The sequence below is a fragment of the Oncorhynchus tshawytscha genome, linkage group LG11 (genome assembly GCF_018296145.1).
Source record: "Oncorhynchus tshawytscha isolate Ot180627B linkage group LG11, Otsh_v2.0, whole genome shotgun sequence".
Classification (NCBI taxonomy): Eukaryota; Metazoa; Chordata; class Actinopteri; order Salmoniformes; family Salmonidae; genus Oncorhynchus; species Oncorhynchus tshawytscha.
In genome coordinates, this window is record NC_056439.1 from 28,925,912 (window position 1) to 28,953,122 (window position 27,211).

Here is a 27,211-nt window from a genome sequence, read left to right on the forward strand (position 1 = left end):
TCAGTGTCTCCCCACAGCAGCTGTGCCCAACAAGTCTCCTTGTCATATTACAGGAATATATATTGCTAATGTCATTGACAATGTATGAGGTGTTATTACAGATACATTGAGTCTATGGTCCACTACGTCAGTATACGTCACCCTGCAGCCATTCTGGATGACCTGCATGGGATGGTCCTAAACGAAGCCTATCAGATCAGCAAGTCCACTGTGACTGAATCCGTAAGTAAATCTCACCACGGAGTAAATCTGGCTAAAAGTAGAGCGCTATAAGGGTCTGTCTATAAATAATGTGGCCAATGTGTGACATTGGGATCAACATTTCTTAATGGTTTGAAACAAAAATAAAAATGATTTTCATGCAGTTCCACATGTGTACTTAGTGGAATAAAAGTGAATATATACAAATGGACCCATAACTCCACCTATACAACAACATTGGCCAAGGACATTCAGGGGCTTTTACAAGTACTTCATTTACATTTTCAAGGTCCTCAATAATTACAATTTACACTTAGTGTACAAAACATTAAGGACACCGCTCTTTCCATATCAGACTGTGACCAGGTGAATCCAGGTGAAAGCTACATTACGATTCCTTATTGATGTCACTTGTCAAATCCACTTCAATCGGTGTAGATGAAGGGGAGGAAACAGGTTAAAGAAGGATTTTTGACAATTGAGACATGGATTGTGTATGTGTGCCATTCAGATGGTGAATTGGCAAAACAAAAGATTTAAGTGCCATTTGAACCAGGTATGGTTGTAGATGCCATGCATAGTGCTGTTATGGTGACCGTATTACCGCCACACCGGCAGTCAGGCGTCATGACCACAGCCAAATAACATGTGAATGTTCACTCACGGTAACTAGGCTTCTTCAAAACTGTGCTCAGATGCCTCTGATTGTCATTAGTTTTGAATGGTCATCCAACTCGGAATTGCAAGTCAGAAACTATGGCATCTTTCTAGACCGCCGACTTTCCGACCTGAAGAACACTGAGGTCATGATTTGACCTAGTGTAAAAAAGCAAATTATTTGCAAATTATTTTAAAAAATGGTTCAGCTGTGCCTAGCAAGTGCTACACCAACTGATCTATTTTGTAATCAAAGCTTGAGTTTTGAAATATAATATGGTTAGAGAAGAACAATATTACCAGGCCAGGCATACAGCCAATATGCTGTGATAATGTATTAGGCCTACTGCTCAAACCCCATACTTACAGAGCTGTTTTTATTAGCTTAATGTTACGTTTTTTAAGTCGTGTTTTAAAAAAAATCAGAACGCTAGATCTCAGCTTGCTTTTTGACTGTGAAAGTGATCTTGACTTAGAAAAGGTTGGTGACCACTGGGAGATGCCTACTATATTTATTTCTCAACATTCTATTGTTAAGCACATTGCTTCACTTTACAACCAAAGTAGCCTACCTGGCTGGCATGAAAATTAACCGCAGGAAAAGCATCCTCCATTTGCTTTTCAAGTGCATATGGATTTTTGTTTTTACCCTGCTCCTGTTCTGACTGGTGCATGATAATGGCCCATTCTAAATCAGAACTAATTTCACACATATTGTTTAGTATATATAAAGACCAGATTAAATTGAGAATAGTCTGAATGGTGAGAATATTATAACCTGTGAATTTTTTTGCGACTTTCAAATCATATTTGTGTGCATCATTTGACCTAGCCCATAGGCCTATATGTTTTGCTACGGTTAGTATTACAACTGAAATGGCCAAATAACTTCAAACGTATCCTATAGGCCCAAGACACCTGGAACATGCTCGGAGAGCCCATAGCCTACAGAGTCTAGTGAAAAATGTTCTTATAAGCCCAGTCGCGCGTGAACTGAGTTTTGACTGGCCACTATTTAATAAAAGCGGATCCCCGCTTTCTCCCGCTGCTATAATTATTGCTCAATTCTTTAAAATGAAGTACATTAACCCGCTTTACATACGGTGTAGCCTACCTGGCATATTAAAAAAGTAACTGCATATAACCTTCATTCACTATTCAAGGGCAGGCTATGGATGAGTTTTTGTTTTTGTGGGCCATTCTAAATAAATTCAAATATTTCACAGGCTCTATGTGTATAGATCAGATTGAATTGAATGTACTGTGTGAGAATATTATCAAGTGCTTGTCAAATTGAGAATGAGAGACTGATGAAGTGTGTGCACCGGCATGGTAATAGATGCCAGGCGTAGGGCTGTTATGGTGACCCTATTACCGCCACACTAGCTGTCAGGAGTCATGGCCGCAGTCAAATTCCATGTGACCATTCAGTCATTGTAACTAGGCTCCTCCAAAACTGAGGTGTGATGCCTCTGATGGTCATTAGTAGCCTACCAATCTTAGCCTGCGCAGGAAACAGAGCGGAGCACTTCTTTCATGCCTTTTTTCAAATCATCATTTGTCACATCATGCAGCCTTAGAATATATGTTTTGATTTCTAATATAGCTGGACCTGTTTATTTTAAACCCCTCAACACAGAATAGCTGCATGTGTGCATGCCCTCAAATCGTTCAGGGAAAAATATCCTTTCCATTTTATTCAGCTATGTTCAATTGTATGGTTCTTGCTATAAAATAATGCCATGGGAAATATTAGCAAGTCTTGCCTGCTAAGTGAACTAGTGTAGCCCACAGCCATATGGCATAGCCAGATCAGGGCCTAACATAAGGATGACTCAGAATATCCTATTCTGTTCTTCTGAAATACATTTTCTTCATATCAAAATGTTTCATTAGACCTGCCTAAAATAAATCATGCATTTACTGTGATGGTGTAGACTATATTGCATCTATTTTAGACTTTTTAAAATGTAGATGTTCCAAAGGTCTGCATCAGTGGGTTGTAGGCTATGAGTAGAAGCCGGAGATGTTAATGTTAATTGACGGTCAATTTCCATGAGACCCGGCAGTTATTTCAATGACAATCACCAGCTGGCAAAATGTCATGACCGCAACAGCCCTAGCCAGGCGCATAGCTGCGGAAAGTAGGGGTGCTGAAGAGGCTGCAGCACCCCCTGAAAAATCATAATAAACATTTTAAAAAGTAGAGCACTCGCCCTGGGCCGTCAAAAAGATTTATAGCACCCCCACACACAAACTACATCCCGAGGCTATGGCCAGGCACACTGATTTATGTCAAGAACTGCAGCGCTGCTGGGGTTTTCCACGCTCAACAGTTTCCCGTGTGTATCAAGAATGGTCCACCACCGAAAGGACATCCAGACAACTTGACACAACTGTGGGACGCATTGGAGTCAATTGGTAATTACATTTTTGCATCTGAGCTCCTAGATTGTGCGGCTCTTTTATTTTCAAGGAAGCATTGGAGTTGACACAAAGCATGCAAAAAGTGTCCAAAAAAGTGGGCCATTAACACTAAGAATAATGTATTTGTTAGGCCTTGCCAATACATTGATATTCTAATTATTATTACACCTAAAATATGATTTGATTTAGAATAATGTGGACATTGCCTGACTAAATAGATTGGATGTGTGCATGGCTGGTGTAGGCACACATAATAAAGTCATGAATAGTGGTAGCATTATCTCACCATTGCTGTATTTATAATGAGAAAGGGACCAAAAGCAAAGTTCATTTTTTAATGGGATTTGTATGGAAAGCCCAGTTGAAGCCAGCATTAGATGTTTTCATCCTCGTAAAAACCGCACGTGGTTTTGGCACAACACGTGGTTTTACTGCAACAGAATAGAGCAACACTGATCAATAATGAAATCACGGATAATTGTAACATGTTGATTTTGTCCACCCACAGTAGATGTCGAAAAGCATTAAACATTTATGGCAATTTAGCTAGCTAGCTTGCTGTTGCTAGCTAATTTGTCCTGGGATATAAACATTGGGTTGTTATTTTACCTGAAATGCACAAGGTCCTCTACTCCGACAATTAATCCACAAATAAAAGGGTAAACCAAGTTTGTTTCTAGTAATCTCTCCTCCTTCATGGCTTTTTCTTCTTTGGACTTTATGGCAGTTGGCAACCAACTTAAAGGTGCATTACCACCACCAACTGGACTGGAGTGTGGACCTCAGTTTCAATGCTCCTAAAACCAATAAGGAGATGGAAGAGGCGGGACTTGCAGTGGGTAAAGCCGATGCTTGTTGTCACGTGCGAGCGGTGTGGTCAGCATGTAAAGGAGCAGGAGAACTTACAAATTGGCTACAATAATTATAAGGACTTTTCGGTGAGGAAATTACTGATATTCTTGGTAGGCCTATTCCAATACTTGAATTTCTGAGCTCCAAATTCAAGTTCAAACAGGCTACTTCAAGCCCCTTGTATTGTTTTTGAAATTGCAGGTGTAACATGGAAAACAAAATGTATTTGTCATGTTATTTCATTACCAGATCATGTTGTGAAGAAGCCCACTAGACTATGTCACTTGTTGTCATTATATCTAGAATAGTTCATAGGAATAGTGTTGGGTGTTGTGCAATAGTCTATCCTATGCAATTGCACACAGTAGACTCTGTGTCTAATCCGAGGCACAGAAAACATGAACACATTACCATGATACTTTCTCTGTTAGATCTAACGAGAACCTGCTGTAAATCAAGCAGACAACAACAGATGATCAATATCAATTCAGTAGGGATATTAGATCCAATGTGGATCCAGGCACAACTTTCTTCACCAGCATAACAAACCAGACACCAACATATTCTGGACATTTTTTGCAAGCACCTTTTTTCCAGCACTTGGGCTGTTGTTGCGTCACATGCGCTATCACAACAGCTGTTTGTCACTTAACTGTCCTTCTGAAAATTCCTTCCTGGATCAGATATGTGAATATATCATGGCGTGACTAATCAGCTGGACACCAAATGCGCATCCAACAAGTATTATACATAATTATTGAAGAACCCCTATAATGACAGTATTGATTTTGGTTTTAAGTATCAAGGTACGGTGACCATTTCGGTTAGAAGCGTTCGGTTTTGCAATTGCATTTATTATTTTGGATTTGGGTTTTCACCCCGTAACATAAGGAGACATGAAATGTTACGGAATTTTACGTAGTTACACTGCATTTCTGAGATTTCTATACAAAAAACTGTACGACAGCTAGATCCAAGATTCTTACAGTGTTCAAGTTAAATGTCTAATTTAACTGAATAATGCTTAATATATGATATAATGACAACTTACGCTGCCATAAATGCGAGGACAGAAAAGTCATGTTTTATGTCATATGATTTTGGACAAATCCATCAAGTCACCAAACATGATAAAGGGTCAATATTTTATATCAACTCGTGAATTTTATTGAATATAGCTATGAACCCATCTTACCTTAAATTAGTGACATGAAAAAAATTTATGAAAAAAACTTATCAACAGCAGTTACAAGTTGTCAAGCGTAGGAATTCCTCATGGGTACCGTAGTTTATAGAAAGACCCGTAAAGGGTATAGAGTGCAATTTTAGATTTACCCTAAGATTGTCCTGTTTTGAAATGTTTCCCCCATTATAGAGCTCAGCCAAGCAGGAGCACAAGCTGTCCAAGACGGAGGGTACCACAGGCTCCCTCAACATGCCACATGGCCAAACGGACCTGAAGGTCAAACCAGACAACGTGAAGATCAAGGGCCTACAAGCTAACGTGTCAATCCCTAAGGTAGGAATTGTGCCAGGAAAATTGTATTGGACTTAAACAGAATTTAAACTAATTTGACTGTAGTTCAATGCTGATTCCTAGAGTTGCGTCTCTAATGCCCCAAAAATCTTTCTCTCTGGCTGTACAGGTGAACCTGTGTCTGCTCCAGGCCTCTATAGAAGAGTGTTCTCCCTTCAGCTCCAGTAAGAACCACATCACACACGTCTCTCTGGTTGCTCTCTGCTTCGACAGGATCGCCACACAGTTTCGCATGAACAGGTAACCTCATTTCCACCAGACTGCACCTGTCTCCTTAAGACACACACACACACACACATAGTTACACTCTGTGCATACCCTCCTGTCTGTCTCCACAGGGGCATAGTGGAGGAGACACCCAATACTGCAGAGCACGGACGTCCCTCCGTAAACTTGGAGAAGTACGCCTCGGCCACCAAGATGCAGCCACAGTCTTCAGGCTCACTGCGCTCCAACGCCGGCATTGAGAAGGGCAAGGAGATTGCTGCCAAGCTTAACATCCACCGCATCCACTGCCAGCTACGGGGCCTGGATTCCAAAGGTGGGAATATGCTCTTTTTTATTGAATGCTCTACAATGTGTTTTTTGAAACACCAGCCTTCACACCCAGCAGGCTGTCCATGACTGGAGTTAGAGACTTCTGCCCTAATATAATATTAAGTGTTAGCCAGTTGTGAAGCAAAACGTTCAAATTTACTCATTTTTCCTGTCCTGTGGTTAAGACATAGGGACATGTGCCATCACGGCCATCCCTTTTGAGAAGTCCAAAGTACTGTTCAGTCTGGAGGAAATAGATGAGTTTGCCCTTGTGGACGAGACGGAGAACTACGCGGCTGCAGACCTGGTCCGCACCGCTGCCTCCCTGGAGAAGTGGGGCTGGATCATGTTTGAGTGCGGAATTGAGAACCTCACCGTCAAAGGTAATTTGTCATTACAAAAGATATGCATATGCACTGTATATACATATTGGAATTTAGATTAACTTTGAATTGATTGAATTGATGTTATTAACCCCAACCCTGTAACACTTTTGCCTGATTGTGTGTGGATATGTGCAGGTGGACGTCAGTCAGGTGCAGTGCTGTACAGTGCGTTTGGCATGATGGGGCAGTCGGGTACTGGCGTGAACACTGGCATGTCCAAATCCAATGGCTCATCAGGCTCTCAGACGGGCAGCGGCTACAGCACTGATGTATCTGATGACAACCTGCCTAACGACGCCACAAGCCCCAACTCTGATGCCAACGGAAACTCAGACTCTGACGATCTGGTAACTCATCACTTTCAACTGTTGTACTTGATCCAACCTCATTTCAGTAACGGAAAGCGTTCAGACAAAATATACACTTGCTTCTCTCTCTTGCTCCCCTCTCATTGGCCTCTGTGTGGTGTCGATTGCTCTTGCAGGATGAAGGGGTGGAGTCTGACGACCTGAAGAAGGACCTCCCCCTCATGCCCCCGCCCCCTGACTCCAGCAGCATGAAGCTCACCATCAAGGAGATCTGGTTCAGCTTCGCTGCCCCAACCAACGTACGCTCCCCATCCCAGGCCATCTCCAGGCAGCTGAATCTCCTGAGCACAGCAACACCGGCAATCGGAGCCTGGTTGGTCCCCATCGACCAGCTCAAGTCTTCTCTGCGTAAGCTGGACATGGAGGGCACCTTGAGAGTGTGTGCTGTCATGGGCTGCATCATGACTGAAGCCTTGGAGGTCAGTACTGCACAGGTTGAGGGCTCCAATGCATTTTATCCATGAATTAGTCCTATATTTTCACGTATTGTGTATATACTGTATGTAGAATGTGTACATTTGTCTGTCTATATTCTGTCTGTATATTTTGTCTATTGCTGTCAGCACCATTTTACCAGGTCAATTCAGGGTATATGTAAATGTATTTGGCAAATAAAGGTGATTCTGAGTCTACAGTGCATTCGGAAAGTATTCAGACCACTTGACCTTTTTCAACATACTGTTACGTTACAGCCTTATTCTAAAATGGATGGAGAAAAAAAAATCCTGGGGTATGTCTCTATAAGCTTGGCGCATCTATCCACTTGGATTTTTGCCCATTCTTCAAGGCAAAACTGCTCCAGCTCCTTCAAGCTAGATGGGTTCTGCTGGTGTACAGCTATCTTTAAGTCATACCACAGATTCTCAATTGGATCCTCTGTCCCAGTCTCAAATCTCTGGATGACTGAAATAGGTTTCCCTCAAGAATTTCCCTATATTTAGCACCATCCATCATTCCTTCAATTCTGACCCGTTTCCCAGTCCCTGCCGATGGAAAAACATCCCCACAGCATGAGAATCCTAGTTCTCGGGGTGATGAGAGGTGTTGGGTTTGTGCCAGACATAGCGTTTTCCTTGATGGACAAAAATCTAAAAAATGTTAGTCTCATCTGACAAGAGTACCATCTTCCATATCTTTGGGGAGTCTCCCACATGCCTTTCGGCGAACACCAAACGTGTTTGCGTATTTTTTTCTTTAAAGCAATGGCTTTTTTCTCGTTGCACTATTTCGAGTATGTCTATTACATTAAATCAAAATCTATTTAAGGTTGTAATGCAACAAAATAGGAAAAAACCCAATTGGGGATGAATACTTTTGCAAGGCACTGTATGTATTCAGATCCTTTACTCAGTACTTTGTTGAAGCACCTTTGGAAGCGATTACAACCTTGAGTCTTCTTGGGTATGACGATACAAGCTCGTCACACCTGTATTTGGGGAGCTTCTCCCATTCTTCTCTGCATATTCTCTCAAGCTGTACAGCTATTTTCAGGTCTCTCCAGAGAAGTTCAATCGGATTCAAATCCGGGCTCTGGCTGGGCCACTCAAGGACATTGAGACTTGTCCCGAATCCACTCCTGCATTTTGGCTGTGTGCTTAGGGTCATTGTCCTATTGAAAGGTGAATCTTCACCCCAGTTTTCATCAAGGATCTCTCTATACTTTGCTCCGTACATCTTTCCCTTGATCCTGACAAGTCTCCCAGTCCCTGCCGCTGGAAGACATCCCCACAGTATGATGCTTCCACCACCATGCTTCACCGTAGGGATGATGCCAGGTTTCCTGCAGATGTGACGCTTGGCATTCAGGCCAAAGAGTTCAATCTTGGTTTCATCAGACCAGAGAACCTTGTTTCTCATGGTTGAGAATCCTTTAGGTGCCTTTTGGCAAACTCCAAGCGGGCTGTCATGTGCCTTTTACTGAGGAGTGGCTTCTGTCTGGCCACTCTACCATAAAGGCCTCATTGGTGGTGCTGCAGAGATGGTTGTACTTCTGGAAGGTTCTCCCATCTCCAGAGAGGAACTCTGGAGCTCTGTCAAAGTGATCATCGGTTTCTTGGTCACTTCCCTAACCAAGGCCCGATTTCTCAGTTTGGCCGGGCGAATCTTGGTGGTTCCAAACTTCTTCCATTTAAGATGGAGACCACTGTGTTCTTGGGGACCTTCAATGCTGCAGACATTTTCTGGTACCCTTCCCAGATCTGTGCCTCGACAAAATCCTGTGTCAGAGCTCTACAGACAATTCCTTCGACCTCGTGGCTTGGTTTTTGCTCTGACATGCACTGTCAGCTTTTGGGCCTTTATATAGACAGGTGTGTGCCTTTCCAAATCATATCCTATCAATTGAATTTACCACAGGTGGACTCCAATCAAGTTGTTGAAACATCTCAAGGATGATCAATGGAAACAGGATGCACCTGAGCTTAATTTCAAGTCTCATAGCAAAGGGTCTGATTACTTATGTAAATAAGGGATTTCTGTTTTAATTTTTTTATACATTTGCTAACATTCTAATAACCTGTTTTTGCTTTGTCATTATGGGGTATTGTGTGTACATTGATGAGGATGATTTAAAAAAAAAAAATAATAATAATAATTTTAGAATAAGGCTGTAACATAACAAAACGTGGAAAAAGCGAAGGGGTCTGAATACTTTCCAAATGCACAGTGTATGAGACACATTCCCTTTTCTTTCCTTTGTTCTCTACAGAAAAAGAGTATCCACATCCCCTTTCGGAGCAAGTACAACAGGGTGACTAAGCGAGCACGCTACCTCCACGAGAACCCCTCCTGTCTGCTGTGTAACATCCTGCATCGCTACCTACAGCAAGCTAACTACTCAGTGATAGAGGAGGCCACTATGGTGAGACATGTGTGTTTGCATTTAGAGGCTTGAGAACTTCAGTCTGTGCCATGATTGCCTGAATCTGGTTTGTTAGTGCTGGGCTGGAAGTAGCTCTCATGGATCTACCCTAAGTTAACTCCTAATTATCCTTTTAACCCATCTCATCTTGTCCTCTTTAGAATGACGGGCTGCCTGCCCTGGTGACCCTGAAAAAGGGTCTGGTAGCTCTGGCCCGTCAGTGGATGAAGTTTATTGTGGTGACCCAAGGCTTCAAGGCCATCGGCCTGATGAGGCCCAACCAGCTGCCCAAACCCAAGGAGACTCCCCTGCAGCAGACCTACCAGGTCCAGGGCCTGGACAACGGAGCTGCGCTGCAGAGTGACACCAGCGCCGACGGGGCCGAGTTCGAGTTCGACGCAGGTAGGAACCTTTTCCCTGAGTTTTTTTATTTTTATGAATATTCTGGTAAATGAATACGACAGAGACTTTATCAAAACAAGTGTACTGAAAAGTCCCCCCACATGTTAATGAATTTGATGATGGGGATGACAATAATGCATGCAGTATGTTGGTCCAATGGGTTATATCATGTTGTAAATGCTGTCCAGCCACAGTGAGTGAACACACCATGCTGCTGGAGGGCGCATGCAGCCGCCCTCCGCCCACAGGAGACAAATCTGGACCAGTCAGCGGGGTGGAGATCATGAGGAAACTGTCCAAGTCCCACACACACAGTGAATCTGCCCTCAAAATAAAGGTAAAGGTGTGTGTCTTAACTGTGTATCCACCTGTCTGTCTGCATTGTCTACTGAAGAAAAATATAAATGCAACATGCAACAATTTCAATGATTTTACTGAGTTACAGTTTATATAAGGAAACCAGTCAATTTAAATAAATTCAGTAGGCATTTATATATGGATTTCCCATGACTGGGCAAGGGCGCAGCCATAGGTGGGCCTGGGAGGGAATAGGCCCACCCACTGAGGAGCCAGGCCCAGCCAATCAAAATGTTTTTCCTCCACAAAAGAGCTTTATTACATATAGAAATACTCCTCAGTTTCTTCAGCTGTCTGGGTGGCTGGTCTCAGACAATCCCGGCGGTGACGAAACCGTATGTGGAGGTCCTAGGCTGGCGTGTTTACACGTGGTCTGCGGTTGTGTGGCCGGTTGTACTTATAGGAGAAATGCTCACTAACAGGGATATTAACAAATTTGTGCACAAAATTAGAGAGAAAAAGGCTTTTTGTGCACATGGAACATTTCTGGCATATTTTATTTCAGCTCATGAAACATGGGACCAACACTTTACATGTCGCATTTATATTTGTGACTCACCACCTGGAATTCGGTCTTATGTAGCGAAATTTAAAAAAAAATTTTTTTTACATTGGATAAAAGTAGAGACTCATAGCTACAAAATGGTATATCATACACTGCATTTGAGGAACAATGGGAAAGTAATTCTGCTTTGAAAGTTGATAAACTCACTTTTGAGAAAAATTGCCTTTGAATGTTTTGGTATCTAGTGAAGAGCTATTTTTTGTCTACACCCATTCAGCATCATTCACACCCTCTTAACTTTATCCTCACCCGTCTCGTTTCGCTCTTGGAGCGCACACTTGACGCTCTGGCTTATGATTTGCTTACCTCTGGATAACATGAAAACAGCCTAACCAACTCTGCTGGCAACAATTTCATTACACTTTTTTGCATACGTTTACTGACACCAACCATATTCAACGGGTGTTGTACATACACCACGTTATGTTAGCTAGCTAGCTAACAGTACACTTTAGCTTGAAAGGAAACCACTTTCTGTCAAAATTAAAAATGTGTCATATCTGAAAATGTAGCTAGCTATCTTTCCTGTATCACTCATTATCTCAGCCAATCATGGCTAGTTGGAAGGTTGCTCTCTTTTTCTGTGGCTTAACCAACAAGGCTTGTAATTTTAACAATTTTATTCATATTTACAGTTGGCATACAAGTTTGTTGTTAAGGCACATGAAAGGTCACATGTTCGTGAAGGTATTTCTGCCAAAAAAACGCATTTTCATAAAAATATATTTGTACGTTCACACGGCTCTCCTGTGAAGTCGTGACTTGCGACATACGCCTAGTTTCCTGAATCGGGTCACATTTTTGTTCAGTATATATAGGTGGACAGGGGCGACAGGGAAGTACCACTTTCCATTAGTATACAATATGAAAGCATTTGTTTTCACACTATTGATATGGGTGTGTGTCTTCCTCAGGGCTCCCACCCATACCAGTCCCTGAGCTACACCAGTGGGGACACAGCGGCTGACTCTCCTGCCCATGTGAGTCGCGTGGGCATGCCTGCCAAGGACAGTCCCCGTAAGGAGAGTCTGTTGAGCTACCTGACTGGCAGCTTCCCCAGCCTGCACAACCTGCTGGAGGGTACACCCCAGAGGAACGATCCCACCACCAAGAGCACAGGTAGACTGCCATTGTCCTTAGAACGTTACCATGGGATAGACCAGGGTTTCCCACACCTGGTTCAGACTTGGGTTGCCTTCCCATTACATACCCTCGTCCCCAAAGTGTGAACATTGTCGTAAAGTATGGCTTATATGGAATTTCCACCATATTTTTATACTAGTTCTAATCCTTTTCGAGCCACAATGATAGAGAATTGGTAGAGAATTGGACTGTAACATTACATTACATGTTTGTGCCCCCCTTTAGGTAACAGTGTGGGCCCAGATGTATTGACGGTACACCCCCTGCTGTCAGAGCCCTCTTCTGTCAGCTTTTACAACTGGATGTCCAACGCTGTGGGCAACCGGGGCGGAGGGAACGCTGTACCCCAGGAGTCCCCCATCAACCGCTCCCAGCACAACAGCCTGCAGACAGGTAGAGGGAATGTTTTGAGAATCTTAGGGGCGAATGTTGATCAGCAAGCCGCTGTGCAGCTCGCTAACCAACCCCGAAGCTCACAGTAGAAGAATGTCAAAAAATGTCACCCTAAGTGTCTGTTACCCATTGCTCCTCAGGCGTCACCTGTAACCTCCCCACCATCCCATCAGCATCAGACTTCAACACGGTGCTGTCCAGCGACCAGAACACTCTTGATGGAACACAGTCTCAGCACTCTCAGCACAGCACCAGCCAGGATGACATAATGATGGCCGACATCGAGGAGGGCAATCAGTGTCCCGCCGCTGTGCAGCTCGCTGACGCACAGGTAACTTGTTGAGAGTGCGGGTGTTTGTGTTTGTGATAAATCTAATGATTCCCTCTCCCTTTCCTCAATTCACACAGGTTGTGTTCAAGCCTCTGCTGAGTCACACAGGGATCCAGGCTCAGGATACCACTCCTCTCAGCTACAAGATGTATTTTGGAGAGCACCTCTCTTTCTCCGGCACCTTGGAGTGTCTCAGAGCAGACATTGTGGACTCAGACACGTCCAAGGAGCGGAAGAACAAACGCTCCAAAAGGTAAATTAACCTTTTTTAAACCTTTTATCTAAATAAAGATACTGTATGCCTGGTTATTATTTGTCCCATTATTTACCACTCATAAGTAATCTTGCTCTCTACCCCTCTCCATCTCTCCCTGCAGACAGGGCATGCCTAACCTCCCTCCGCTGGAGTTCAAACCGGCCCTGCTGATCGAGACCTTCAGTCTAAACTCTGTGTTGATGGAGAAGTCTACCAGCACTGGCCCCCCCAACTCCACGGCCGTTCCTTTCGCCTTCCACGACCTCAACCGGCGCCACTACAACACCTTCCACTGCGACTTCACCATCGCCTGCCAGGCCATCAGCCAGCGTGTGGACATGGCCCTGGTGCGCCTCATCCACCAGTTCAGTACCATGGTGGACGACATCAAGGCCACGCAGACAGACATCAAGCTGAGTCGCTACACCGCCGGCTCCGCCTCCCCCACGCCCACCTTCAAGGCAAGGCCCTACCGACACTTCCGCTCTTCTGACTTCAGCCGCAGCTCACGGGGAAGCATCAACGGAGCCGGGCGGAGTGGGGCTGGCGGCGGGAACACGGCTCAGAGAAGCAAGCGAGGTGGAGGAGGGGGTCAACCACCCAACGTCCCCCCTTCAGGATTGGACACACTGGGTCGGAGGGAGCCCCGGGGACGCAACACGCTGGGTCGCTCGGAGCGTCGGACCTCCAAGGTACATCAACCAGTATGTGTCTTCATTTTGGAATGTTGTATGTACACTGAACAACAATATAAATGCAACATGCAACAATTTTCAAAGATATTACTGAGTTACAGTTCATATAAGGAAATCAGTCAATTGAAATAAATTCATTAGGCCCTAATCTATTGATTTCACGGATCAGGAAACCAGTCAGTATCTAGTGTGACCACCATTTGCCTTATGCAGAGCATAGAGTTGATCAGGCTGTTGACTGAGACTGGTAAATGTTGTCCTACTCCTCTTCAATGGCTGTGCGAAGTTGCTGGATATTGCCGGGAACTGTAATACACTGTCGTACACATCGATCCAGACCATCCCAAACATACTCAATGGGGGACATGTCTGGGGAGTGTGCAGGCCTTAGAAGAACTGGGACATTTTCAGCTTCAATTTTTGTATTAATTTTGTATTGTATTTTCTGGTGTGCGACATGGGGCCATGCATTATCATGCTGAAACATAAGGTGATGGCGGATGAATGGCACGACAATGAGCCTCAGGATCTCATCACGGTATCTCTGCATTCAAATTGCCATCGATAAATACAATTGTGTTCATTGTCCGTAGCTTATGCCTGCCAAGACCATAACCCCATCGCCACCATGGGGCACTCTGTTCACAACGTTGACATCAGCAAACTGTTCGCCCAAACAACGCCATACACGCTGTCGGCCATCTACCTGGTACAGTTGAAACCTTGATTCATCCCTGAAGAGCACACTTCTCCAGCGTGCCAGTGGACATCGAAGGTGGCATTTGCCCGCTGAAGTTGGTTACAACGCTGAACTGCAGTCAGGTGAAGTCCCTGATGAGGACGACAAGCAGATTCTTTGGTTGTGCAAAACCACAGTTTCATCAGCTGTCTGGGGGGCTGGTCTCAGACGATCCCACAGTTGAAGAAGCTGGATGTGGAGGTCCTGGGCTGGTGTGCTTACACATGGTCTCCGGTTGAGGCCGGGTTGGACGTACTGCCAAATTCTCTAAAACGACATTGGAGGGCGGCTTATGGTAGAGAAATGAACATTAAATTCTCTGGCAACAGCTCTGTTGGACATTCCAGTAGTCAGCATGCCAATTGCATACTCCCTCAAAACTTGAGTTGTCTGTGGCATTGTATTGTGTGACAAAACTGCACATGTTATAGTGACCTTTTATTGTCCCCAGCACAAGCTGCACCTGTGTAATGATCATACTGTTTAATCAGCTTCTTGATATGCCACACTTGTCAGGTGGATGTATTATCTTGGCAATGGAGAAATGATCACTAACAGGGATGTCAACAAATTTGTGCACAAAGTTTGAGAGAAAAGCTTTTTGTGCGTATGGAACATTTCTGGGATCTTTTATGTCAGCTCATTAAACATGGCACCAACACTTTACATGTTGCGTTTATATTTTTGTTCAGTATATATTTGTCAGTGATCTATCAGATGATGTATGCTCTGTTTCTATTGGTAAATTGAATGAATCAATTGATGAAGGTGTCGCGGAAGGGCTCTCGGGACGTAGCTGACCACACAGCCATCCAAATGGATGACTCTGACTCCATCACAGTGTCAGAGCAGAGCGAGCCCTCTGCAGAGTGCTGGCAGAACATGTACAAGCTGCTCAACTTCTACTCCCTCATCTCTGACCCCACGGGTATCCTGGAGAAGAGCTCCCCTGAGAACTGCCTTTCGGGTAAGGCTCTCTCTCCCCCTCACCCATCTCTAGCCCCTACCCCCTAGGCACTTAGAAATATCAATTATTAAAAGTATTTTTTTGTGTGTGATCTGTGCAGACGGTGGCCGCAGTCCCTCGGAGCCCCTGTGCAGGGTGATCTTTGAGAACGAGCAGGAGGACCCCACCACCCCCACTAACAAGCCCTCATCTGGGCTAGGTGCTGGGGGCAGACGGCGCAGCCTGGTGAGTTCTGAGCCACAGCACGTCACCCTCATCGTGTTTGGCATCGGCATGGTGAACCGCACCCACCTGGAGGCCGACATCGGGGGACTGACCATGGAGGCAGAGCTGAAGAAGATCCACGGCAGCTTCACACTCAAGGAAAAGATGAAGGGTGAGGCTCTTAGTAGTGATGCGTGGGTTGACTCATAACCTGCAGTCCCTGAGGTTATATCCGTGGGGCGGGCGTGTTTAGGGTTATTAAATACTGTGGATGAAGGGTGGGTGGCGGGCGGGTTGGGTGAAGAGAAAACGATAGCCTATCTGAAAACATCCATAAATGTCTAATTTAAAAAAAAATATTTTGCAAGTTATATAGGCTATATTACTGAGTTACAGTAATGTAACATGTGTTTGGTGCCGACAGAGATGGACGCCTCGCTTCGCGTTCTTAGGAAACTATGCAGTATTTCGTTTTTTTATATATTATTTCTTACACTATTACCCCAGGAAATCTTAAGTCTTATCACATACAGCTGGGAGGAACTTTTGGATATAAGAGCAACGCCGACTTACCAACATTACGACCAGGAATACGACTTTCCCGAAGCGGATCCTCTGTTTGGACCACCACCCAAGACAATGGATCGGATCCCAGTAGGCGACCCAAAACAACGGCGCCGCAGAAGGGGCAGACGGCGCGGTCTTCTGGTCAGGCTCAGCCCACCGCTCCCGAGTATACTACTCGCCAATGTCCAGTCTCTTGACAACAAGGTAGATGAAATTCGAGCAAGGTTTGCCTTCCAGAGAGATATTAGAGATTGTAACATCCTTTGTTTCATGGAAACATGGCTCACTCGGGATACGTTATCAGTCCGTATAGCCACCCGGTTTCTTCACACATCACGGCGGTGGTGTATGCCTTATGATTAACGAGTCGTGGTGTGATCATAACAACATACAGGAACTCAAGTCCTGTTGTTCACCTGACCTAGAATTCCTTACGATCAAATGCCGACCGCATTATCTACCAAGAGAATTCTCTTCGATTATAATCACAGCCGTATATATCCCCCCCCCAAGCAGACACCTCGACGGCCCTGAAAGGACTTCATTGGACTCTATGTAAACTGGAAACCACATATCCTGAGGCTGCATTTATTGTAGCTGGGGATTTTAACAAGGCTAATCTGAAAACAAGGCTCCTATTGAATGCGTGACCCGGGCTGGCAACACTCTGGATCATTGCTACTCTAATTTCCGCAACGCATACAAAGCTCGCCCTCCTTTCGGTAAATCTGACCACGACTCCATTTTGTTGCTCCCAGCCTATAGACAGAGACTAAAACAGGAAACGCCCGTGCTCAGATTTGTTCAACGCTGGTCCGACCAATCTGATTCCACGCTTCAAGATTGCTTCGATCACGTGGACTGGGATATGTTCCGGATAGCATCAGATAATAACATTGATGTATACGCTGATTCGGTGAGCAAGTTTATTAGCAAGTGCATCAGTGATGTGGTACCCACGGTGACTATTAAATCCTTCCCCAACCAGAAACCGTGGATTGATGGCAGCATTCGTGCAAAACTGAAAGTGCGAACCACTGCTTTTAATCATGGTAAGGCGACTGGAAACATGACCGAATACAAACAGTGTAGCTATTTCCTCTGCAAGGCAATCAAACAAGCTAAGTTTCAGTATAGAGACAAAGTAGAGTCGCAATTCAACGGCTCAGACACGAGACGTATGTGGCAGGGTCTACAGTCAATCACGGACTACAAAAAGAAAACCAGCCCCGTCACGGACACCGATGTCTTCCTGCCAGACAAAATAAACAACTTCTTTGCTTTGAGAACAATACAGTGCCACTGACACGGCCCGCTACCAAAACCTGCGGGCTCTCCTTCACCGCAGCCAACGTGAGTAAAACATATAAACGTGTTAACCCTCGCAAGGCTGCCGGCCCAGACGGCATCCCCAGCCACGTCCTCAGAGCATGCGCAGACCAGCTGGCTGGTGTGTTTACGGACATATTTAATCAATCCCTATCCCAGTCTGCTGTTCCCACATGCTTCAAGAGGGCCACCATTGTTCCTGTTCCCAAGAAAGCTAAGGTAACTGAGCTAAACGACTATTGCCCCATAGCCCCACTTACGTTATGATGAAGTGCTTTGAGAGACTAGTCAAGGATCATATCACCTCCACCCTACCTGACACCCTAGACCCACTCCAATTTGCTTACCGCCCCAATAGGTCCACAGACGATGCAATCGCAACCACACTGCCCTAACCCATCTGGACAAGAGGAATACCTATGTAAGAATGCTGTTCATCGATTACAGCTCAGATTTAACACCATAGTACCCTCCAAACGCGTCATTAAGCTCGAGACCCTGGTTCTCGACCCCGCCGTGTGAAACTGGGTCCTGGACATTCTGACAGGCCACCCCCAGGTGGTGAGGGTAGGAAACAACATCTCCACCCCGCTGATCCTCAACACCAATGCCCCAGAAGGGTGTGTTCTCAGCCCTCTCCTGTACTCCTTGTTCACCCATGACTGCATGGCCATGCACGCCTCCAACTCAATCATCAAGTTTGCAGATGGCACTACAGTGGTAGGCTTGATTACCAACAACGACGAGACAGGAGGAGGTGAGGGCCCTCGGAGTGTGATGAAAATAACCTCACCCTCAACGACAACAAAACAAAGGAGATGATCGTGGACTTCAGGAAACAGCAGAGGGATCACCCCCCTATCCACATCGACGGGACAGTAGTGGAGAAGGTGGAAAGTTTTTTCAAGTTCCTCGGCGTACACATCACGGACTAACTGAAATGGTCCACCCACACAGACAGCGTGGTGAAGAAGGCACATCAGCGCCTCTTCAACCTCAGGAGGCTGAAGAAATTTGGCTTGTCAAGAAAAACACTCACAAACTTTTACAGATGCACAATCGAGAGCATCCTGTCAGGCTGTATCACCGCCTGGTACAGCAACTGCTCCACCCACAACCGTAAGGATTGGGTAGTGAGGTCTGCACAACGCATCACTGGGGGCAAACTACCTGCTTTCCAGGACACCTACACCACCCGATGTCACAGGAAGGCCAAAAAGATAATCAAGGACAACAGCCACCCGAGCCACTGCCTGTTCACCCCGCTATCATCCAGAAGGCGAGGTCAGTACAGGTGCATTCAAAGCTGGGACCGAGGACTGAAAAACATATTATATCTCAAGTCCATCAGACTGTTAAACAGCCATCACTAAAAGTGAGTGGCTGTTGCCAACATACAGACTCACTCTCTAGCCACTTTTATAATTAACATTTGGATGTAATAAATGTATCACTAGTCACTTCAAACAATACCACTTTATATAATGTTTACATACCCTACATTACTCATCTCATATGTATATACTGTACTCTATACCATCTACTGCATCTTGCCTGTGCCGTTCGGTCATCGCTCATCCATATATTTATATGTACATTTTCTTAATCATTCCTTTACACTTGTGTATAAAAGGTAGTTGTGAAATTGTTAGATTACTTGTTAGATTTTACTGCATGGTCAGAACTAGAAGCACAACCATTTCGCTGCACTCCTATTAACATCTGCTAACCATGTGTATGTGACCAATAAAATTTGATTTGATTTGATACATTGAGGTTTTTCTTTCGTTATTTTAGGCTATCTGACATTAGAGCGTATGTCTAAGCTTCAGGGCCTAATTGTACGTGTGCCAATTAGCCTACACCAATTGCCAAATGCTTTTGGGAACGGGCATAAAAAGTTCATGTTGATCCACAGAGGAAAAAAGGACAGAGTCATGTCAGAGTTGAATTCAATAAGAGAAAAGCTGCGAAATAAAGAGAAGGGAGGGCCAGAAAAGTAATGTTTAGGAAAGATTTGTTAACATGGTAAAAAAAAAGGATGATAGTATCGCTGGCTATGTTATGTGTGATTGTGAGAATCTATACAAATTCAACAGTCACACGATGGGGACTTCAAATAGGCCTATGGCACGTCAAGGGAACTGTAGCCTGCTGTTCAGATCAGTTAAATGGAAACTGAAATCTGGTCTGTAACTGTAGGGCTATAACCTCTGACATAGCCTTAATGTTAACTCCTGCAGAATTAAGCATTTCTTGCAGTAAAATTATATCCCAAATGTAGGCTAAATTTGGACTCAGGAACAGGACTAGAGAAATATGTTCTCTTTCTTTTCAGCATCGTGAGAGAATGCGAAGTTAGATCATTATTTTTTTTGGTATTGCATTTTCTCCCCGGTCCCTGAACGTCTTTGCGCCGCGGAAGAAGCATGCCAGAGAACTTTACCGATGTCAACTGAATTGAAGCATTCATTCTACCGATTTATGGCATTGTTCTGGTGAGCAAGGGTTTATATAGTCTTCTAGGTCAACCTATAATGACAGAAGATAAGCTGCTTGTATCTAATTGTTGACAAACAAATAGCCTATCAAAATGTCAGAAATTATAAACAGAAACATGTCTAAATTAGGCAAATAAAATCATGCACCCCCTGTCAAAAATGGTTACGTTGTCTCTGACTGTAGACTACAGCGCATTTTCTATGTTAGCAAGTTATGGTCGGGTGTGAGCCTCAGATTTTCACTTTATCACATATAGTCGGGAGGGAGTGGATCGGTTATTAACAATTGCGTTCCGGCGCGGGTGAACAAACCAGTGACCGGCGCACCATTAGCTCTTGGTTTACGTCACTAGTTCAATACACTGCCTCTTTGTATTACATTTTGCAGTACCATATCTGGATGATATCTCCAAAATCTGTTTTCAGACATACTGCACCAGAAGATGACAGAAACTTGTGCATCAGCCCACATAGGAGGAGTTAACATTGTGCTCCTGGAGGGTATAACACCAGACATTCAGTAAGTACTGCTCAAATTTAGGCACATAGCTGCTTCATTTGCATTTTTGTATTGAGGTTTGAAGTTTGATAGTGTGCATTAGGTCTCTGTGAATTATAAGACCTAAAATAACCTTTCTAGTTCATTTGCCTGTCATTTTGATAACTTGTAAAAAAACTAATTATATGGAATGTTTTAATTTCCTACCCCACTGTGCCATTGATTGCATGTCAACATACTGTGTGAGTTATTCCTACAGTTACTTCACAGTAATCAAATCCTACAAATATTCAAATTACTGTAAATATTCTGCTGGCATCACTGGAAATACTTTTGGCAGGCGAAGGAAGGTGGATAGCTATTCTAATCTAGTCTGTTGTCAGTATCTCTGCGTGAATACTCAATTTTTCATTTGCTCTCTTTTTTTACTTTCCCTACTTTCTCTTCCATCATTTTACATAGACTGGAGGATTTCCCCACATCTCCTACCAGCACAGCCAAACAAGAGTTTCTGTATGTGTTTATAACTACTGCACCTTGGCACATCATAGCAATGCCACAGTAGTACCTAGTTAAAACACAACTTTCATTTTGTCTGGAGTCTGTGGTAACGCAGTGTTTCTTCAGTGTACAGCTCTAGCTGTGTTATTGTCCTTCATCGTGTTAGATTGGTAATCCCCCACTGTCCTTTTCTCCTGTTTCTGTGTTCCTTCCTTTATGTGTATAGCGGGTAGAGTATCTTTATAGATCAGCTATATCGCAGCGATTCATCCTGTAATCGTGATCTAATTTATTGTTGATTTTTTTGGCAACGTAATGGAAGAGCCTATAAAACCCTGTCATTCTTATGCCCCCATAACATGGATGTCGTTATGTGCTTCTTAGTGTGTAGTATGCCTGCTGTCTTAACAAAAATGACCCAAACACTTTTTGTACATTGTTGTTCTATAGATGTTGTCCTGTCTTAACCTGTTGTCAAACAGTCATAAGAATCGCTGACACTCTACTCTGCCCTTTCCAGAACGGTTGTGAAATGCAACGTAGCTAAGTCCCAGGCCCTGTACAGCGCTCAGCGGGGCCTGAAGACCAACAACGCAGCTGTGTTCAAGGTGGGCGCCATCATGATCAACATCCCCCAGCACCCAGCCACACTGCACAGCATGATGGTCCGTAGCTCCCATCAGCTCTCAAAGCAGATCTCCGACCTCATCCGCCAGCCGTCCAACGTGTGAGTCTAGGAGGAAATTGTTGTATTATTCATAGGATATTGTATTATTTAAACTTTGAGTCCCATTGAAATCTATAGGTATCTCCTAGGTGAGCCCCTCCCAAGAACTGGGGCTGGGTAGGCAGAACTGCTTGCTCAGTGTGGTCCTCACCTATGTGTCTAGTATGACAGAAAAGTATTTCAGTGAGAGAACCATTTTCTTTCCTCTGAATTTCCTTCATGGACTAATTAAAACATCTTCATCCTGAACTATGTTATTTCTTTTAGGTCACCCCCCAACAGGGAAGACACCCCCACCCCTCAGCCCTCTGACAAGGCGTCCAGCATCAACCAGACCCCCGTGGAGGCCAATGAGTTCCCCCAGCTGCCAGAGGGTCTTGAGAAGAAGCCTATCGTCCTCAAGTTCAGCGCTATGATGGACGGCATCACCATAGGAGCAGCCCTTTTGCCCTCCCTCAAGGCTGAGTACAAGATGGGCCGCATGAAGAGTCACGGCATGACAGGTACAGTGCCTTCAGAAAGTATTCATACCCCTTGATTTATTCCAGATTTTGTTGTTACAGCCTGAATTAAAAATTTATTAAAAAGATTTGAAAAAGTTCAAACATGTTTTTAGAAATGTTTGCAATATTACTGAAAATTACATTAAGAAATATCTAATTTACAGTACCAGTCAAAAGTTTGGACACACCACCTTATATTTACTATTTTCTACATTGTAGAATAATAGTGAAGACATCAAAACTATGACATAACACATGTAGTAACCAAAAAAGTATATGTATGCAAAAATATATTTGAGATTCTTCAAAGTAGTCACCCTTTGCCTTGATGACAGCTTTGCACACTCTTGGCATTCTCTCAACCAGCTTCACCTGAAATGCTTTTCCAACAGTCTTGAAGGAGTTCCCACATATGCTGAGCACTTGTTGGCTGCTTTTCCTTCACTCTGCGGTCCAACTCATCACAAACCATCTCAATTGGCTTGAGGTCGGGTGATTGTGGAGGCCAGGTCATCTGATGCAGCACTCCATAAACTCTCCTTCTTGGTCAAATAGCCCATACACAGCCTGGAGGTGTGTTTTGGGTCATTCTCCTGTTGAAAAATAAAGTATAGTCCCACTAAGCGCAAACCAGATGGGATGGCGTATCGCTGCAGAATGCTGTTGTAGCCATGCTGGTTAAGTGTTATTTGTATTCTAAATGAATCATAGACTGTGTCACCAGCAAAGCAACCCCACACCATCACACCTCTATGCTTCATGGTGGGAACCACACATGCGGAGATCATCCGTTCACCTACTCTGTGTCTCACAAAGGCATGGCGGTTAGAACCAAAAATCTCAAATTTGGACTCATCAGCCCAAAGGACAGATTTACATCAGTCCATTGCTCGTGTTTCTTGGCCCAAGCAAGTCTCTTCTTCTTATTGGTGTACATTTGTAGTGGTTTATTTTCAGCAATTCAGCTACGAAGGCCTGATTCACACAGTCTCCTCTGAACAGTTGATGTTGAGATGTCTGTTTTTATTTTTATTATTAGTATTTTTATTTTAGTATTTTTAAAAATCTTTATTTAACTAGGCAAGTCAGTTAAAAATAAATTCTTATTTACAATGACGGCCTACACCGGCCAAACCCAGACGATGCTGGGCCAATTGTGCGCCGCCCTATGGGACTCCCAATCACAGCCCGTTGTGATACACCCTGGATTCAAACCAGGGTGTCTGTAGTGACGCCTCTAGCACTGACATGCAGTGCCTTAGACCACTGTGTCACTCGGGAGTCCAATGTTACTTGAACTCTGTGAAGAATTCTTTTGGGCTGCAATCTGAGGTGCAGTTAATTGCTGATTTCTGAGGCTGGTAACTCTTTTGAACTTATCCTCTGCTGCAGGGGTAACTCTGGGTCTTCCTTTCCTATGGCAGTCCTCATGAGAGCCAATTTAATCATAGCGCTTCATGCTTTTTCTCTACTGCATTTGAAGAAACTTTCAAAGTTCTTGAAATGTTCTGTATTGACTGACCTTCATGTCTTAAAATGATGATGGACTGTCATTTCTCTTTGCTTATTTGAACTGTTCTTGCCATAATATTGACTTGGTCTTTTACCAAATAGGGCTATCTTCTGTATACCATACCTACCTTGTCACAACACAACTGATTGGCTCAAACTCATTAGGAAAGAAAGAAATTCCAAATATTAACTTTTAACAAGGCACACCTGTTCATTGAAATGCATTCCAGGTGAAGCTGGTTGAGAGAATGCCAAGAGTGTGCAAAGCTGTCATCAAGGCAAATGGTAGCTAATTTGAAGAATTTCAAATATAAAATATTTATATATTTGTTTAACATTTTTTGGGTTAGTACATGATTTCATATGTGTTATTTCATAGTTTTGATCTTCACTATTATTCTACAATGTAGAAAATAGTACAAATAAAGAAAATCCCTGGAATGAGTAGGTGTGTCCAAACTTTTGACTGGTATTGTAAGTATTCGTACCCCTTTGCTATGACACTCCAAATGAAGCTCATGTGCATCCAATTTCCTTTGATCATCCTTGAGATGTCACTACAATTTGATTACAATTGTTTTGACATTTAGAAAGAAGCACACCTGTCTGTATAAGGGCCCACAGTTGCCAGTGCGTGTCAGAGCAGAAACTATACACTGAAGTCCAAGGAACTGTCCATGGATCTACAAGATATAATTGTTATGAGGCATGTACACTACATGTACATGCCTCGTCGAACATCTCATTCCAACATCATGGGCATTAATATGGAGTTGGTTCCTCCTTTGCTGCTATAACAGCCTCCACTCTTCTGGGAAGGCTTTCTACTAGATGTTGGAACATTGCTGCGGGGACTTGTTTCCATTCAGCCACAAGGATCAGTGACATTAGGTACTGATGATTAGGCCTGGCTTGCAGTCGGTGTTCCAATTCTTCCCAAATGTATTTGATGGGGTTGAGATCAGGGCTCTGTGCAGGCTAGTCACGATATCTTCTACACCGATCTTGACAAACCATTTCTGTATGGACCTTGCTTTGTGCGCAGGGCTATTGTCAGGCTGAAACAAGAAATCATCTAGAATGTCTTAGTATGCTGTAACGTTAAGATTTTCCTTCACTGGAACTAAGGGACCGAGCCCGAATCATGGAAAATATCCCCATTATTCCTCCTCCACCCAACTTTACAGTTGGCACTATGCTTTGGGGAAGGTAGTGTTCCCCTGGCATCTGCCAAACCCAGATTGTTGGAAAGGTGGCATCCTATGACGGTGCCATGTTGAAAGTCAGTCACTGAGCTCTTCAGTACGGGACATTGTACTACCAATGTTTGTCTTTGGAGATTCCATGGCTGTGTGCTCAATTTTATACACCTGTCAGCCACGAGTGTGACTGAAATATAGCCAAATCCACTAATCTGAAGTGGAGTCCACATACTTTTGGCCATGTAGTGTATCTGGGGAATGGTATAAAACCATTTCTAGAGTGTTGAACGTTTCCAAGAGCACAGTGGTCTCTATCATTGGGAAATGGAAAAAGACTCTGCCAAAGGCTGGCCATCTGACCAAACTGAGCAACCGGGCAAGAAGGACCTTGGTCAGGGAGGTGACTGAGAACCTAATGACCACTCTGACAGAACTACAGAGTTCCTTGGCTGAGATGGGAGAACATGCCAGAATGCAACAGTCTCTACAGAACTTCACCAATCTGGGCTTTATTGGAGAGTTTCCAGACGGAAGCCTCCTTTAGAAAAAGGAACATGACAGCATGCCTTCAGTTTGCAAAAAGGCACTTGAATCCCATTGAAAATCTGTGGAAAGACTTGAAGATTGCTGTTCACTGCCGCTCCCCATCTAACTTAACAGAGTTCGAGAAAATCTAAAGGGAAGAATAGGAGAAAATCCCCAAATCCAGATGTGCAAAGCTGATACAGACATACCCACGCTGTAAACTCTGCCATAGTTTCTTCTACAAAGTATTGATTCAGGGGTATGAATACTTATGTAAATGAGATATTTCTGTATTTCATTTCAATAAATGTGTAAAAATGTATAAAAACATGGGGTATTGTGTGTAGATGGTTGAGAGAATCTATTTAATCCATTTTGAAATTGGGCTGTAACAACAAAATGTGGAATAAGTCAAGGGCTATGAATACTTTTTGAAGGCACAGTAGTTAGCACCCAGCTTTAACCTCCGACTGGGGTAATGGGATATTGTACTTGTATTATGAGGATCGTATTATTTGTGGTCTGACAATGCATCTTAATTTAATTCTGAGTGGATTGATAAACTCATTGTTCTCTGCAGGAGCCCAGACAAGGTTCACGTTTGAGCTGCCCAACCACAAGCTGTGTTTCCAGTCCAAGGTGTCCCCGGTGGACACCATGTCCGCCATGCCACCCTCAGCCAACCTCAACCTCCCGCCAGTCACCATGTCTGGAGAATACATAATGGAGGACCACGAGGGCCACTCGGATTTTACTGACGACTTCCCAATCCCCATGAAGCAGGGCAACTACCTCCAGGGGAATTACCTGCGCTGTGTGGCTGAGGTGAGGCTGCCATATTCAAGTAGAGTAGCTCCGGTATTGCAGACTATACCTTTTATTAATCTAAAATATATGTCAACACAGTTTTGTTCTATTTAGATTTTTTGTTCATTTGTTTGGATATTATTTGAGCTAGATTTAAATTGGCGTCGCGCGTAATGCTCATGCGAGGTGAAATTTGTATATATTTGTGGATGTGAGTACTCAGTCCGTTCGACCTGACGAAGATATTTGTGAATCGAAACATTGTAGATAAAGTGGTAATTGGCAGCATATTCAGTCCGTGTGCCTTTCTGTTATTTTCATTCATTTCAATCCCCCTTCACGTAGATTGGTTCTTTTGAGCACAACCTCACCACGGACCTCCTGAACCACCTGGTGTTCCTGCAGAAGGTTTTCATGAAGGAAGTCAATGAGGTCATCCAGAAAGTATCAGGTCTGACCCGCTGTATAACACAAGGACATTGAAAGTTGTTGTTGTGTTTCAGTATTTTGCTTAGACACTTTGGGTTAAATGTTTGTCTATGCAGGAGGAGAGCAGCCCATCCCTCTGTGGAATGAGCACGACATCTCAACAGACGCTGACAAGCCCAAGATTTTGCTCTACTCACTCAGTCTGATGTTTAAGGTACCAGTATTTAAAACA

The 27,211-nt window shown here is 43.9% G+C and overlaps 1 protein-coding gene across 14 annotated transcripts in view; it reads left to right on the forward strand.

The window, feature by feature from the left end:
• LOC112261668 (transmembrane protein KIAA1109 homolog) overlaps positions 1 to 27,211 on the forward strand; it is a 127,209-nt gene that overhangs the window by 59,388 nt on the left and 40,610 nt on the right. For 9 of the 14 annotated variants that reach the window (XM_024437166.2, XM_024437168.2, XM_024437176.2 and 6 more), the window contains 24 exons: positions 102 to 222; positions 5,513 to 5,656; positions 5,784 to 5,914; positions 6,013 to 6,215; positions 6,397 to 6,594; positions 6,733 to 6,944; positions 7,082 to 7,384; positions 9,673 to 9,825; positions 9,987 to 10,227; positions 10,416 to 10,570; positions 12,064 to 12,268; positions 12,518 to 12,685; positions 12,826 to 13,016; positions 13,094 to 13,269; positions 13,394 to 13,976; positions 15,475 to 15,673; positions 15,774 to 16,049; positions 20,701 to 20,794; positions 21,236 to 21,286; positions 21,795 to 22,001; positions 22,269 to 22,504; positions 26,324 to 26,568; positions 26,896 to 27,001; positions 27,096 to 27,193. In XM_024437166.2, the coding sequence (XP_024292934.1) occupies positions 102 to 222; positions 5,513 to 5,656; positions 5,784 to 5,914; positions 6,013 to 6,215; positions 6,397 to 6,594; positions 6,733 to 6,944; positions 7,082 to 7,384; positions 9,673 to 9,825; positions 9,987 to 10,227; positions 10,416 to 10,570; positions 12,064 to 12,268; positions 12,518 to 12,685; positions 12,826 to 13,016; positions 13,094 to 13,269; positions 13,394 to 13,976; positions 15,475 to 15,673; positions 15,774 to 16,049; positions 20,701 to 20,794; positions 21,236 to 21,286; positions 21,795 to 22,001; positions 22,269 to 22,504; positions 26,324 to 26,568; positions 26,896 to 27,001; positions 27,096 to 27,193 (4,696 nt within the window). The remainder of the gene's footprint in view (positions 1 to 101; positions 223 to 5,512; positions 5,657 to 5,783; positions 5,915 to 6,012; positions 6,216 to 6,396; positions 6,595 to 6,732; positions 6,945 to 7,081; positions 7,385 to 9,672; positions 9,826 to 9,986; positions 10,228 to 10,415; positions 10,571 to 12,063; positions 12,269 to 12,517; positions 12,686 to 12,825; positions 13,017 to 13,093; positions 13,270 to 13,393; positions 13,977 to 15,474; positions 15,674 to 15,773; positions 16,050 to 20,700; positions 20,795 to 21,235; positions 21,287 to 21,794; positions 22,002 to 22,268; positions 22,505 to 26,323; positions 26,569 to 26,895; positions 27,002 to 27,095; positions 27,194 to 27,211) is intronic. The other 5 variants (XM_024437171.2, XM_024437180.2, XM_024437169.2 and 2 more) reach the window with 4 other exon arrangements.